The sequence below is a fragment of the Stegastes partitus genome, unplaced genomic scaffold, assembly GCF_000690725.1.
Source record: "Stegastes partitus isolate 25-593 unplaced genomic scaffold, Stegastes_partitus-1.0.2 Scaffold1687, whole genome shotgun sequence".
NCBI classification, from domain to species: Eukaryota; Metazoa; Chordata; class Actinopteri; family Pomacentridae; genus Stegastes; species Stegastes partitus.
The window spans coordinates 58,644-74,009 of NW_007579418.1; the positions used below are offsets into that span (position 1 = coordinate 58,644).

At 40.7% G+C, this 15,366-nt stretch overlaps 1 protein-coding gene across 1 annotated transcript in view; it reads right to left on the reverse strand.

The window, feature by feature from the left end:
- samd10b (sterile alpha motif domain containing 10b) overlaps positions 1 to 15,366 on the reverse strand; it is a 46,025-nt gene that overhangs the window by 8,919 nt on the left and 21,740 nt on the right. The window contains exons 3-4 of the mRNA XM_008301583.1: positions 6,730 to 6,898; positions 475 to 615 (exon numbers count right to left, since the gene is read on the reverse strand). Coding sequence (XP_008299805.1) covers positions 475 to 615; positions 6,730 to 6,898 — 310 coding nt within the window. The remainder of the gene's footprint in view (positions 1 to 474; positions 616 to 6,729; positions 6,899 to 15,366) is intronic.

Below are 15,366 nucleotides of genomic sequence, written 5' to 3' on the forward strand. Positions count from 1 at the left end.
TAGTGCAGACATTTTCCTTTGATAACTCACCATCATTTGAGCCACTAATGCACAAAGAAAAGAACTATCTACAACAACCACCACAACAGACAAAAACATGGGTAAAGAAAGGAAACCACATCAAGTGCTGAATCCAGGTCAGCAGCGATTGACTGAGCCACTTTATTGATGGCTGGATAATAAAAGTGTTTACCAAAGCCATCATTCAGAGGTGGTGCAGCAAATCAACAGCTCTCATCAATAAAACCACACAGCCACAAACAATTGCACTTGGATGCCCAGCTCCACGCATGTCACAGCATGCTCGGTCTCACGCTGCCTCCTTCCAATTTAGCCAAACCCAACTGCTCTCTCCTGGTTTCTTAGAGTCTTTGTAGCTCCCTTTGTCTCACAAATGCACACAAAAGTCCTGCGCACAATATCGTGCAAAAATAGACAACAACATGGTTACTCACTACACAACATGTTACTTACTTCTACTAAGGAGCTGCAGGTTGCGAACCTCTTCTCTGACCTGCAGCTGCAGGACTTGTTGGAGGACCTCCTGCCTCAGCGTCTCCTGGACGATTCCCATCCTCTCCAGCTTCTCCCCGTTCAAACGCAGCAAAGCACGTCCTGCCAGGGAGGAGGCGTGGATGGGTTAAGTTTTTCCATAATTAAGAAAAATTGCCATATTTGCAGGGATTATTATTAACATAAGACCTGGATATAATGAGTAAGCCTTTTGTAAACGAATGTTCAGCCGGCCAGATGGCAAAATACTTGATGTGGTTGATAAAAATCTATGAAGTAGCTGTAAGAGGGATCTTTTTAAACATTTGCTAATGCACAGTGTTTATCAGGAGTTATATCTTCTTCTATAAAGAGACATGAATGTGTATGTGTCTGTACTTCCACACATGGGCGTCATAAATAAGTACATGCGGAAGATGTAAAGCAGAGAGTTATTTTCCTATAAAGTCAATTTAGCCACATGCAGCACATAATGAATGTGTCATATGTAGCGTACATGAATAGGCACCCTTCAAGTGGCGCCATACACTCTTCACAAGCTTAAATTTATCTCTGGATGCTGTTGTTAACATAAATACAGACACAGCACAAAGCTGTGTTTCAGATCGGATTAGACTCCCTGATGTGTAATAGACAGATAAATACCAACTCTAAGGTTTAGGCACGCTTAACAAAAATGTGTCCAGGTTCAAATCACAACCGGTTTGCAAATTTTCCTGATGTTTATGTGTGTTTCCTATCGTTAAACATGTGGAAAGAATACTTTAAATTACCATATGAGGGCCTACACATTGCATGTGTAGAGAAAGGGCAAATATTTGTCCGACATCGACGCTATCGCAGTGCGCGGCTTAATTTATGCGATGGCTTGCAGACTCACAATCTCATTTACATGAATAGGTAAGGTGTTTATTTTCCAGTTAGCACTGCAGCCCTGCAGTCCGTAACAGTAAAGAGCTCGGCATAGGGGAGGATTGCTCAGACTGGCTGCTTTTTGTGGTTAAGTTTTACTACGGAGTTTGACAGTTAACCCTGGGGACACACACATTTAACATACCATTACCCACAGTAAACAACTTTTACAACCAAGCTGCACTAAACACAAACACAATATGAAAAGCTTTAATGTGTGGAGGTGCAAACACACACACACACACACACACACACACACAGAAGTTACTATGGGTAGGAGAGCCATGTCCTTCACCGGTGCATGCAGAAGAGGAATCCATCATACCTGCAGCAGCTCTGTACGACACCCAAATCATAATTAGACTCATTATTCATGCAGCTCCCATTCCATTCATTCCCATTTCCTTGCCCCGAACATTAGCACATCCACTGCATCTCTGTCTTTTTCTGTACCTGGGTTTTAGCCTGCAGAGGAAAAGTGCCATAGCTTATGTATGCCAGTATGCATGTACAGGGTGTACTTCATTTATACACATAATAAACCCTCTCCCTCTTGGTTTCTCTTTGTCTCCTTCGTCTTTCACACAGACACATTAAAAAACCCTGTTTAGTGTTCCATTATTTACCCACTTACTACAAGAGGAGAAAAGAAGAGAACAGAAAAGGAAGAGAATGGAAAATGGAAAGAGAATTACAGTCCTATATGTCTGCAGTCCTTTTTTTTTTCTCGAGCCCATGAAATATAAATACCCTTATTAGAGAGTCGGTGGTCATATTTTATAAAAGGCTTTATGGGGAAGAGCAGATTTGTGTGTACGATGGTGTGCTACGGCAGATTGAGTCTGCTGTGACCCTCAGTGGACCCAGACTGGGTCTAAGTGCCTCTAAAACCATCTGTAAGGGGAAAAAAATGTAACATGCCCCGAGCCATATTATCCCCGAGAGTTTAACAAGCAGCAGCGCAGGTAAGTTAGAAAGCAATAACCTTCATGTCTCCTAAAACTGATACAATTAAAATACCACACTGCTCCAAGAAAAATGTTGGGGGGGGATTTAGTAATGACAGTTTTCCATTATGAGCCTCACAGTTGTATATCCTGCTACTGGAAGCCTTTTTGTCTCCATCGGTTTATGTGGCTTCTTTACAGTCTTTCCATGTTTTCGGCTGTGTGACTCAGCTGACTCATCTGCTGACCGATGCACTCTCACAAATCAAACTGCGGCTATTGCGATCTTAATTTTATTTTATTTAACGTAGCTACTCTGCTGCAATGTGTGTGTGTGTGTGTGTGTGTGTGTGTGTGTGTGTGTGTGCACCCTGTGGAGGTAAACTGAAACAGGATTTCAGATTGAAAAATACTTCTGATGAAAGTATTGACATTTAGAAAAATTTTGCAGTGAATCCAATCTCCCAGGATAGAACTTGTCTGTGCTTTGACCACTTTCCACTGTCCTCAGGGATACAACAACGAGGAAACTTTTTAGCCAAAGATGCTTTGTTAAAGTTACACGATTGATACTTTAAAGGGAGCAGACCGACAACCGAGCACTACATCTGAAAGCAGCGATAATTATGATTTTTTTTTTTTTTTCCACAGCCAAGCTCTTTGAGATATGATGAAGTATACAGCTCTCACTGGAACCAGACAAGCCAAATGAGGGCAGAACCGTCAGCCAGTCTTTGCCTTACAACCAGATGGGCTGGAAGAATACAGACAAGAGTTACCTCCTCTGTGGTTCCAGTCCCTGGGAGAAAAAGGCTATGACAAACCAGTTAGCTTTCATAATGGTTGAATGGTTAGAGTGTGTGTGTGTGTGTAGGCGTGTATGCACAGGCAGATTATTTGCTTTTCCTCAGAGTCCAGGTGCTCCATGTTTCAAACATAAAGTCAAATAACCCATTTTGTGCGAGCGCAACTATCTTGGGAACACAACAACAATAATTCTCCATTCATTTTGTACACATTTTCAGCCGTTTTTTTTTTCTCCACACCCTCGTCAACCTCTTCACCCCATCTCCACGAAAGCCCTCTCGTGTGTGCCTGCCAACAGCCGTGCCAGCGCGTCCTAGAAAAACCACTGCCCTTGCTCTGTGAATGTGTGTGTGTGTGTGTGTGTGTGTGTCTACAAATGAGACAAAGCAGATGAATGGAGCTCAAATCAATTCCCTTCAGACAGACTTAATACAGCTCCTAATAATTGCCTGCAGATAGGGAAAGTATGCTGTCAAAGGGAGAAAAGAGACACAAAAACAAAAGCCATTTCAATAGAGATCGCTTCTCTCAATTTGGCTTCAAAATAAATTGCTTATTAACAATGTCTGTGGGCAAATGGGAAGCAGTTCTGCCTTGGCTAGGACAATAATGACTCTTAAAGCAGTCTGAAAAGCAATCCAAGAGGGAGGAAGGTAAAGACTTCCTTATAAAAACAACAACCTTTAGTTTAAACCTTTGATAGTTGACCAATTCAATTCATGCTGTCACTGAAGGTCTATATGCAGGATCACATTTCTGTAAGCTTACAGTTCCATCAAGGTTAAGCATGTAGCCACCGGTACATTTACTATTTAACCATCACCCGCTATATTTCACCTTCAGTATATAATCTACATACTGCATGTTCTCTCTATCTGTCATTCACACCTGGTATAACATTGTCACCTGCCCTGGGATATATTACCTTGATAAGGAAAAAAAAGAATATTAACGCAAGGTGTAAACAGGGCCGCAGCTGCAATGTTATCCAGTCTGTGAGACCACATGTGGAGGTGCACAGTCTATCTTGCTTCGCGATCAGATATTTGTCTGTAAATTCAATCCGTGAAGCTTGCAGTCGTGTCATGTCAGTACATGAGCTGAGGACAGCAGATATCCGTTTATTGACTTCACACCCGCTGACCTACAGTACATTAGCGATCTCTTATCATGATGTGGACCGAGTGTTGGAGGAAGTAACGCACAAAATAAAATTTAAAAAAAAGCCTGGTGTGAAGGCGAGGTGCATGATCCCAACTCATTATTCAGATTAGATTTTTAATGCAAGGCAAAAACAGGGCTTCTGTCATTAAATCGCATGAGTGTAACCTGATTACTACAACAAAGTCTTCTGCAGAGGTGGAGGAAGTATTCAGATCCTTAAAGCAACACCAGAAGGAGACTTTTTTTTTTTTAAACGATGGAGACATTATATGATTACATGATGCCTCTTTCCTCTTCCCTTTAAGGAAAAAGACAACCAGAGTGGATTTATTGGTGGTCTAGTGTAGCCATAGACTAGTCTATGGGTATCACCAGTAGCCTAAGGTGGCTAATGTTAACGTACCTTTAATATGCATAAGATATATCAGTTGCAGTGTAATCATTAGTTGCAGTGAAACCAACATTATGGAGTGTTTCGCTTACTTTCCTTCTTTCCTTCTGCTACTGTCACAGCACATTTTTGCATTTACCATTATCCTGTAATTGCCACTTCTGGCCACAGTGGTGACGGTTTGGCAGAAGTTACACAGAATTCAGCAAAAGCAATAATACCCTAATGTGAAAAACACCTTCACGAGTAGAATCCCTGCATTCAGAATGTTCTGTAAAAGTACTTATTATGCTTAACAGCCACTTTCAGGTATAATCTACAACACCGACTATATACTTTTATAAATGTCTCATATATTTAGCATGCAAAGCGTCGTGCTGTAAAATAAGTAACACATGCGGCTGTCAAATAAATGTAGCAACGTGCAAAATTTCTCTCCGAAAGCGAAACACATTTGAAAATTCAAATGAGTGCCAACACCCCACAATTGTCAAAAGTAGAAGGTGTTTCAAACCTTTTCTGCAAGCGGATGAGCGAGGAGCGTGTTATGTGTTATTTTATGTGAGTTCCACATATTTTACTGTGTGTTGGAAGATGATTATTATCACATGGCAAACAGGGACCGACAGGCTATCCTGTTTTTGACCCACATGAAATTACCAAATGTTGTGTATTACTAACAATAATTAGAATCGAAACAGACAAGACAATAAAGGCAGAAGTGATACAATGTGATCTAATAAATAAACAAACAAAACATCAAAAGATGGGATTAATTTCCATGTGCAAATTAAGTGTAGTAGCAAGAGACACTGCAGAAGCTACACTGATCTCCTCCGGCAGCTTGTTCCACTGCAGTGGCACCCAGACTGAGAGACTGAGAGAGATGCGTTTACTTTTGGGTCACTGAACTAACATGATACAGACACAGAATCCATTCCCGGACCGTTGGTGAGATCCAACAAAAAAAGCAGCAGAGAATTCGTATGAGGGACGTTAAGCGATGCGATTCTTTGATGCTGATCATATGCATCAACAACAAAAACATATATTCACCCATCATTTGCACAAGAAAACACGGCGGCTAATAACCGAGGCGAAATGAAATCCAGCTGGACATCAGCAGAGTGGATGCGTGAGGATAATTAGATCTAGGCCTCTCTCTCACTGTCTCTGTTTGAGAATACATAAATAAAAATGACCTGATCCGAGCCGCTGTAGTTATGACAGTGGCAGCACTGTTAACCCTCGAGCCAGTGTGTGTGTGTGTGTGTGTGTGTCTAAGTGCTTGTGTGTATGTGTGTGTGCATGCAAATTTAAGTGAGTGGTGGTTGACCCTACGGCACAGAACAGCAATCTGTTCTCAGTGAGACACTAAAAAAGAAACTGCTCGGCCGTCTGGTCCGTCAAGGCTCGGGACGTGTGTGAACAAACGTGCGCTCGTGTGTGTTGCAGTTGGGGTGTGCGAGGAGCGCTCGCATGCTTTTTGTGTGGGCTTGCTGACAAATAAATGTGTGCGAGAGCGTGTTGTTTGAACTCGAAACACGATAACCCACCATTTTTTCCGCAGCTTTGCCTTTCTTCTCCAAAAATAGGCTGCACTCCTTTCGTTACCTCACATGAATGCCTTTTAAATCTCCTTTGCAGAGATTTGGATGTAAACCTGTTTCCAGTTGAAAAAGCTAAGCTGTGGAACCACAAACCTAAAAATAAAACTTGTGCGAGATTTGCTAAGCCTTTTATGGCGTCGGTTCGCAATGTGTCAGTCCGAACAAGCATCGCTTCTGTGCTTATTGAAAGGAGCAGAGGTCAGCGAACAAGGTCTAACATCGGGCAGACCACTTCTAGGCCAATTTTTTTTATGTTTTAGACTACAAACAGGTGTAGCAATGGACATTTTCTACCAAAACAATACAAGAAGCACAGTGAGTACAGAGTTTCACTAAGAACTGATGCTAAAAAACACAGTGCGTCTTCATGTGTCGTGCTCTGCACCTGTAATGGCGTGATGGGAGAAGGCCTCTACATAGGTCAGGTAGTTGTGAGGACAGTGTTTCTTAAGCCACTTGCAGACATCCTGCTGAGTCCACAGCACCACAGGTTTGGACAGACTGGACAGCGTAGGACTGGTGTGATACACAGTGAAGGCTTCACCTGGACGCAGCTGAAACACACACACAAAAAAAAGCAGAGAACATTGTATTGTGTATGCAAATACACAGTATTATCAGTCAATAAGTGTGTGTGCATGGTTGTATTCTAATTTCCTCAGGTACTATATGCAATTTGGAACATTGCTTTTTTTTATTGCACTTTTTTTCCCCCAGATAAACACCTTGTAATTGCTCCACAGCTCACTTAAATATGCAACATGCAGGATTTTTTCATTAGTGTGAAATTAGCTTTGATGATGCATTCCAATGCCACAGTTTGGCATAAAGTCCCTTCTGGTAGTCTAGTAAACCACAATTATAAAATGTGCAGAGAGCAAATAAAGTCCTGTAATTAAAAGAAACTGATTATATGTATATACGTTATTGTGAAGCCTGTGGTGTAATTTCTCTCATGCGTGTCAAAAAATGTACTTATGACCTTTGACTGTTTGCAATTTAACAGGGTTAAGACTCGCTCCGGTGTGGAACGAATGAAATTCACATAATGAGCCCAAATGTAACTGAAATCAACGGTGAACATAAGGTTTAAAAGCTCGTAGGCACGTAAGGGCCAACAGATGCTGTTGGTTTGATTAAAATGAGCAGCTCGTTTTTCACCTTTCAACCCTAATTTAGAAAGACAGATGCAAAGCTGCGATTTGTCCTGCATCACCGTATTTTCTCCCCCAATTCTAATTCCATGCAATGTTGCACTTCACCTTTCCGTCAACAAAATATATTGATACAGTAATTATATTCCATATATAATTTCCACCAGTGTTTGTGCTGACGTGGTGTCGTATTGTGACTGGTGCGTTCTTTTGCCAAAGGTAATTTTCCCTGACAGCAGTGCCTTCATTATGCAGGCGGCACAGCATTAGTGTGACTTTATCTTTTAGTTACACGAGCATGTCTCTTCACACACCGTCCTCTGATCCCTGAAAGTTGCCAGGCAGCACGGCTTTTCTTTGTGTGTCACGGCCATGCGCTGGGAATTAATAGGGACATTAATAAAGTCACAACCAGTTCATATGGGCAGTAAACTCAACCGTCCCGTCGGCTCTCTTGTGCGACTTGCTCTCATATCTAATCCATTCATTCATGCTCTGGCTGAGCCAACTTCACAACAAAAGCTTTGGCTGATTTTCAACAGAAAAACAAAGGACTGCTGCCAAACGCTCCACTCCATAACTGACTGCATTTAATGGGATTATGTATGCTAAAATGTCATACACACAAATGCAACTTGCACGTACTCTCGTAGCTTAATTTCCACCCTTCTTCCTGCCGCTTCCCCATTAATGACACAAAGACCGGCTCGCAGAACACCTTCACATCTTATGAACACAACTTCATAACTATTTACATCTTCGGCAGCTGCTTTAATGGGATCTTCTGTCAATTTAAGCACCAATCAGTCCTATCAGGTTCTGGCTGGTCCACCAGCTAAGTGCGTTCTGCTTTGCAGGCCTTAATTGAAAACAACTCCATTTCCCCACTCCAGTGTGTTTGCTTGCTTCCTAATTACACACATTCTTCTACCTTGACTCAGCGGAGCACTGAAGCCATTTTAATAATCTAAATTTACTGCTCACCTCCCATCATTAATTGAGATTGAGCTGGGAGAGGTGTGGAAATGGTCTTTCTTATGGATGATTGAGTGCGGACAAGAGAGGAGTAAAAATGTTACCTCATCTTCGGGTGGCCATAACATCTGCCTGCATCGAAGCTGCAGTCCTGCTGATATAGTCCCTATCTTTTGTCTATGTTGATCCTCACGTTAGCTAGATGCACGGATGGCCATCACGTAGGCTGAATTTAACAAGATGAATAAGGTTTTGTCTACATGTTGGGTTGGTTTTGTAGGAGCTGTTTCCAGTCTTGATGCTAAGCTAACTGACTGCATCACACGTACCCACACAGCCAGGAGCGCATTTCTCCAAAAAGTGAATCTATTCTTCTAAAATATGACTTCAGAGTGCATAAAAATGTGTTGGACGGAAATAAAGATGTTAATTTGGTTGAGGTAATACCGCTGTAGCTGCCGGGGAGGGGGGGATAAGAACAAGGTTAATTTAGTGTTTGCTTCTCAGTGTGTATTGTATGTGCAGTTTAACAAGAAAAAGACACATTGAAAACACAAAGCGTAATCGGTCACGTCTGGAGCGGGGACTGTGAACATTTTTAATTGGAACTGAGGAGTGCTGCATTAAATAACAAAATGAAGATAGGTGAAATGATGTTCACATGCCAGAGTAATAGTAATAAGCAACACACACACACACACACACAGGGTGTTGCACTTATGAGTGAAGAGAGCAAATTTCCCTGCTGGCTCTTCAACCCTTAATGTTAAAACATAAATCAACACTATCGCGGGCGGTGCGGCTAAAAATTCAGCAGGCGAATTCATTATAATCCAGGGACCTATTTTGTGTGAGAAAATAAATTTCAATAAATAGAGCATATATGCTTCCAACAAAGATGACCAGAGATCTGTAATAACGTATCTTTATCTTTATCTTCAATAATGGCGACGCTAGAGGGGCAGCGCCTCATTACTGAAGAAATGAAATGTACTTTAGGTCCACCGAGGGATCATCGGGTACCATAACAAATCCGGGAAACAGATATAGATCTTTGCTTCTAAATGCCAGAGTTGTATTAATTACTTATTGATGTTTGTTGTCGCTTATTTAGCTATACGGAATACGCGGTGAACAAACAGCATTCAGACAAAGACAGACAACGGGCAGATCTGGAGGGTGAACAAAGACAGCAAATGACAATAAGAAAGAGAAGACAGTGAGCTGGGGAGTGGAGTCCTCTTTGTTTGAGTAATGGCCTTCATCATCATGAAGCCAGACAGAACGGAAGTGGAATGATAGCTCCCCATCATCCCTCCCTCTCCCCTTTTTTCCTCCCTCGCTCTTCTCGCTCCGTTTGTTGGCCATTCATCAGATTGTATCTGCTCCGGCCAGCTCTCGCCAGTACCTGTTCAACCCTTTACTACCGCCCCGCTCCTCCCGAGACCTACTTCTGTCCAGCTGGAGGAGGTCCCTCATTTGTTATGTACAGAGGAGGAAGAGGAGGAGGAGGAAGGGGGGGAGTCATGGAGCTGCAGTGGGTGAGGGGGGCATGGGCAAGGTGGAGGCTCTATATGGAGTAGAATTAAGGACACAGAGGGGGAGGGCAGGGAATATATGCACACTGATATGTTATCATCCGTATCCGTACTGTATAACCTGGATTTAATATTAAAACATTCGTGTGCTTCTTATTTACCTTCATGATGTTGCACAGAAATTCTATAAAATACCGTTATCATGTGTAACAGTCACAGAAAATACGACGTCAGCACATGCTGCTACAATTTTCTTTGCCGCTTCATACAGAAAGAAACTCCACACCTTTCTCATTCTCTTTCTCATGACTAATAAATATTCTTTTTATTTATACATTTACACAATTTGGCTGTCAACACAGACAGTCAACTAAAAGGCCTGTTGGCTATTTTGTGTTTCCAACTACCTGCGTCCGTACTGTTAGAAAACAACAACAACACAATAGCAATATTTTTGCAGGCAGGACAATAATATTCTGTAAAAACAATGCAAAATAAAAATGTATTTAATTGAAAATATACATATAGGTATTCACAGGTACACGCTTTTATCGTTATCTTTCATTAAACATGTCTATTTTAGTAGTTTTATTGATATTTTTTAAAAAATTAATAAAAAAAATGTGTAGAATTTCAAATTTAAAAAAGTAAAGTTAAAAAAGTGATTTTTTTGTGTTTGAAAAATATGGAAAACAAATCTTTAAAATAAAGAGAGAAAAATTTTGTATAATTTCAGTTTTTTTTTTAAGTGAAAAAAGTGACATTTAATGTGCATTTGAAAAACATGGAAAACAAATCTTTAAAATAAAAAGGAAAACATTTTTATAATTTCAAATTTAAAAAAAAAAATGTGTGAGACAAAATCAAGGCTGTTGTAAACTTTGTAAACTTGCATACCAAGTTATGTGGAAACAAAGCTTCATACCAGTGTCTGTACAGTGAATATAAAGCTACAGCTAGGAGTCAGTTAGCATAGTTTAGCACAAACACTGGACACACACAGGGGAAATGATTAGCATTGCTTTGTTAGAAGGTAATAAAAGCACTCACTAAGTAACATGCTATATTATCTTGATAGTTTCATCTGTACAAAAAAACATCATACTGCAACCAATGGAGACTTCAGGAAGTTGCCAAGAAATAATCCGGCACATAACCTCCCTCAAAATCACAGTTTTTACTTTGGTGCTTGCATTAATTAAACTAGTTACCATGTGGTCATTAGTGATCTTTAAAGATGCTGGTGGGAGAAATATTTTGCTCCTCATGCGCTTTATGCTAAGCTGCAAGCCAACTGATTGCTGGCTGAAGCTTGATATCGCAAGAATAGACATGCAAGTGCAGTCATGTGAAAAAGTACTTTCATTGGGAAAAATTGAATTTAAGATCAAGTTGTGTTGAAAAAGTCCACAAATTCCAATGGGGTGTCCTTATATTTATATAACTCTCTTAATGAGCCAAACTGTTGAACTATTCCTTTTAATCTCATTTAATTACATCAACAGCTAATAAATTATAATTAACAACTATGCTATTTTTAGGCGTCTTTATATACACGGTACGACCACTTCTGTGTTTACTCCGTCCTTTTCCCTTCCTCACACCACGCTCACGGCTTTCTCTGCACTTCTCTATTGATCATTCTGTTTGTATCCTCGCACAGCTTATTTGTCCTTCCCTGCTTACTTTGTTCTATCATGTCTCTCATACCCCCGCTACTTGCTCCTCATAAATTTTATGCTCTTCCTGCCTGACACCCTCTCTCCCTCCCTCCTTCCCTCATTCGATCTTTCTTCTGCCTCGACTTCTGTGCACTTTTTGCCCATTTAAGTGCCTGCGTTTCTATATGTGTGAGTGTGTGCCGGCTCTGTTCCTCTGTAGAGCTGACTCTGGGATTAGCTTAAAGTCAGGGGAGCGTGGGGAATCCTTAAAATTCGCTCTTTGTGACCGATAGCGGCTCTCTTCCGACGGCTGGTCACGTCTCCGCGCATCCACACCCCGCCTGAGGTTGATCAATGATGCTACTGCCAATTAGCAGTAAAAATGTGAGCCTGTGTGTGTGTCTGTGTGTGTATCGGAATGAGTAAATCAATGCTTTATGTTATGCACGTCATGTACTATATCTCACACCTGCCTCCCCCTGTCTGCTCTGCATCTTTTCATCTCTCCACAGGACTCTAAACGCTTGTCCTCTATCTTCCCCCCCCGTCTGACCAAACAACCCCGTCTTCCTCCCAATCGGCTGCACCTATCGAACTCCTGCTCTGCTGTCATTATCGAATCAGATATTCCATCTGTCTCTGCAATCCCAAAGACCCTGACACAGATCCTGACACACGATCCCTCATATCTCCTTCGCACCTCTCTCAACCCACTCCTCATTGCGTCTCATCCTTCGGTCCTCCAATCTCCTCTCCGCTCTCCCTGGCTGTTCTTGTGTTGCATCATTGTCAGCACCCTTGTGTCTCCCACTGCTCAGTCTAGTCCTGCGTGTGTTCGCCACTGTGATTCTGAAAAGGTTTCAGAAGCTTTGAGTGTCTACTTGACTGTTTCTGTGCATGCAACTGTGTGTGTGTGTGTGTGTGTGTGTGTGTGTGTGTGTGTGTGTGTGTGTGTGTGTGAACTGTCAACCTCCGTCATGTTTCGTGCAACTCCGCCTTTGGTTGTCTCTGAGTGTGTAAATGCTATGCACTCATGCAAATATGAACAGTCTCCGAGTGGGTGGACAAAGGGCCAGATGGGATTTTCACAAAGCTCTCTATTTAGCACAAGTCAAACATGTGTCTTGGACGGAGCGGCACATCGCTGAGTGGCAGGACAAGGGCAGGACACAGCGAAGCATTTCGGCCTCACTGCCCAGCAGCTCTCTTATTTCCTCTCCCTCTGTTTCTGTGTCTTTTAAACCGCGAGCGTCCGCTGCATCATCGCCACAGATGAACAGTCAATGGACATCAAGGTGAGGCTTTTACATGTTGATGACAAGCATAAGAAATAAGCAAAATGTCCATCATCTCTGTTTGCTATTTTCCCAGCAGGTTAACTAATTAGCCTTTCAGTATTTTTGCAGGTTACAAAAGTCTATAAGACTGACACCCTGACGACTGTAAATATCTGTGAAATGATCCGTGGCAATTCACCTGAACCCAAGGGGCTGAGGGAACAACAGACAAACCAACATTGGCAACCATGCCACCATCATGCCTAAAAAGCAGACACAGCACATGCAGCCTACAGATACTGAAGTAGATTGTCTTATCACAGGTCAACATTTGTACACACGATGATAATCAGTGCTCTAAGAAACACCTGTATGATGTATATTTTCCCTAAAGTTGTCAACAGTGCCTGATTCAAAAGTGTATTTCCATTTAGCATTATTTTCAGTGGATGTAATTGTAGTTTAATCTATGTATAATTCTTTTAACACTGTAATTTATCTTATTTATCAAAATGTAATACCACTGTTTTTTGTTTTGTAGTAAATAAATGGCAAAAGCTTAGGACTTTAGATTGGGATTTTATATTTATTACTTTCTAGCTCTGTTGCTGTCTTGTTGTTTTACTCTCCCTTCATGAGTACTGTGTGTTTCATGTAACCAAGGCAAATCCCTTGTGTAAAGCTTTTTCTGATTCTGATTCTTTTTTCATGTTTGTTTGAAAGAAAAAAATTAATGAATTAACTTGGAAAACTTTTGAGATTAAAAAGACAAACAAATAAAACCTTGCCCTTATATTATAGGTCAGCACTTTTACTGAAATGATACGCAAGTTTAAAAAATCTGTTTTTATAAAAGATTTATTTGAGATTTTTGTGAAGCATTTTCATCCCTGTAGAAACATCATTAACTAACAGAAAAAAAAATCTTTTTTAATGCTGGAAGTAGAGAATTGGCTTTTTATTTATAGTGGGTGAACCCTACAACAACAGGAAATGTATTTATTTTTAAGTCTCAGGAAAAATCTGTTCCAATTTTTACACTGTTAAAAAACAGACAATTTCCTGTTTTTACTGTAAATACTAAACATACATTTTATTTATTTATTTATTTTTAGATTTCTTATTAAATTACAGGAAAATGCCCAGTTTTTACTGTTGGCATAGCATTAAAAAGGATTTTTTTGAAATGATAGTTACACTATTAAAAATAGAACTTTTCCCGTTTTTAACTACAGTGTCACCATTAAAATATGGGAAATATCCTTTTTTTTCACTCCTTTCTTTTACTTTACTTATTTACTTATTTAATTAACAGCAAAGGTCATTTTTTAAATTATGGGACAGCATACGGAACTGCCAGTACTTTAACTAGATATATGCATGTTGGTGAATATGACAGTAGTGTGTGATGAAAATAAAACTATAGTATTGTGGTGACGAAAATAATGAGTTTGACTGGAGACGACCACACTAAAAGCGTACAGTCTATCGCATTCATGTCCTTACAAGAAGTGGTCAAAGTTTGTGAGTTCTGTGTACTACGTTTGTGTGTTTTCTTTCTTTAGTTCGCCCCTTTGTGTTTCCGTCAGTGCAGAAGGTCAGCCACCGTGTTCTGTAATGAGGAGGGGAAAATAATCACAGACTGGTCTTTTTCATTCGCCCACCCAGCATGGCAAATTAGTGAGAAAGCGCTTCACCTCCTATAACAGCCTTGGTCCTGCTTTGGGAAGAAAAAAAAAAAAAAAGGAGGCAGGGTAGCTGCTGTTACTTCCTAAATTGTGTCTCTGTTATTCTACCTATTCCCCTGTCTCATCTAAAGGTTCACCCACAAGCTGTGTGTCAGACGGCAAAATGAGCCACCCACAAACCCCTCCCTTCACCCCATCTGGCCATCCAAACTGCAAACAGTCAATTCAAGGATGGCACAGAAGGTGCGCCAATACACAAAAATTCATTATTTTTGAAAAATCCTGGTAGCACATCCATATAGGTCCAGCTGCAGCAGTGTAACGACACAAATGAATTGTATATACTAATCATGCTGCACTGAAGCAACTGCTGGTGGTGACGTGTGTTTAAAATGCACTAACTTGTTTTAAGTGTACCTTTCTCTACCTTTTAGTCATCTTCCTTTAAATACACAGGTTCTTTTCCAGAAATGTTGTTGAAAGTGGGACCATGGAGCATCATAGCACGATGAAAAAAAAATACATATTTGACATCTACACATCAAAAGTGTTAAAATCAGGCTACAATTAAGGTTTTAGACTGACCTCCCCTAAGTTCTGACCTTAACTCCATCAAGAACCTGTGCTGAAAAAACAAGTGTGGGTCATAAAAACCACAAATTTAGTTGAACTGCACCAATTCTGTCAAGAGGAATGATCAGAAATACAACCAGAAACTTGGTCTAAGCT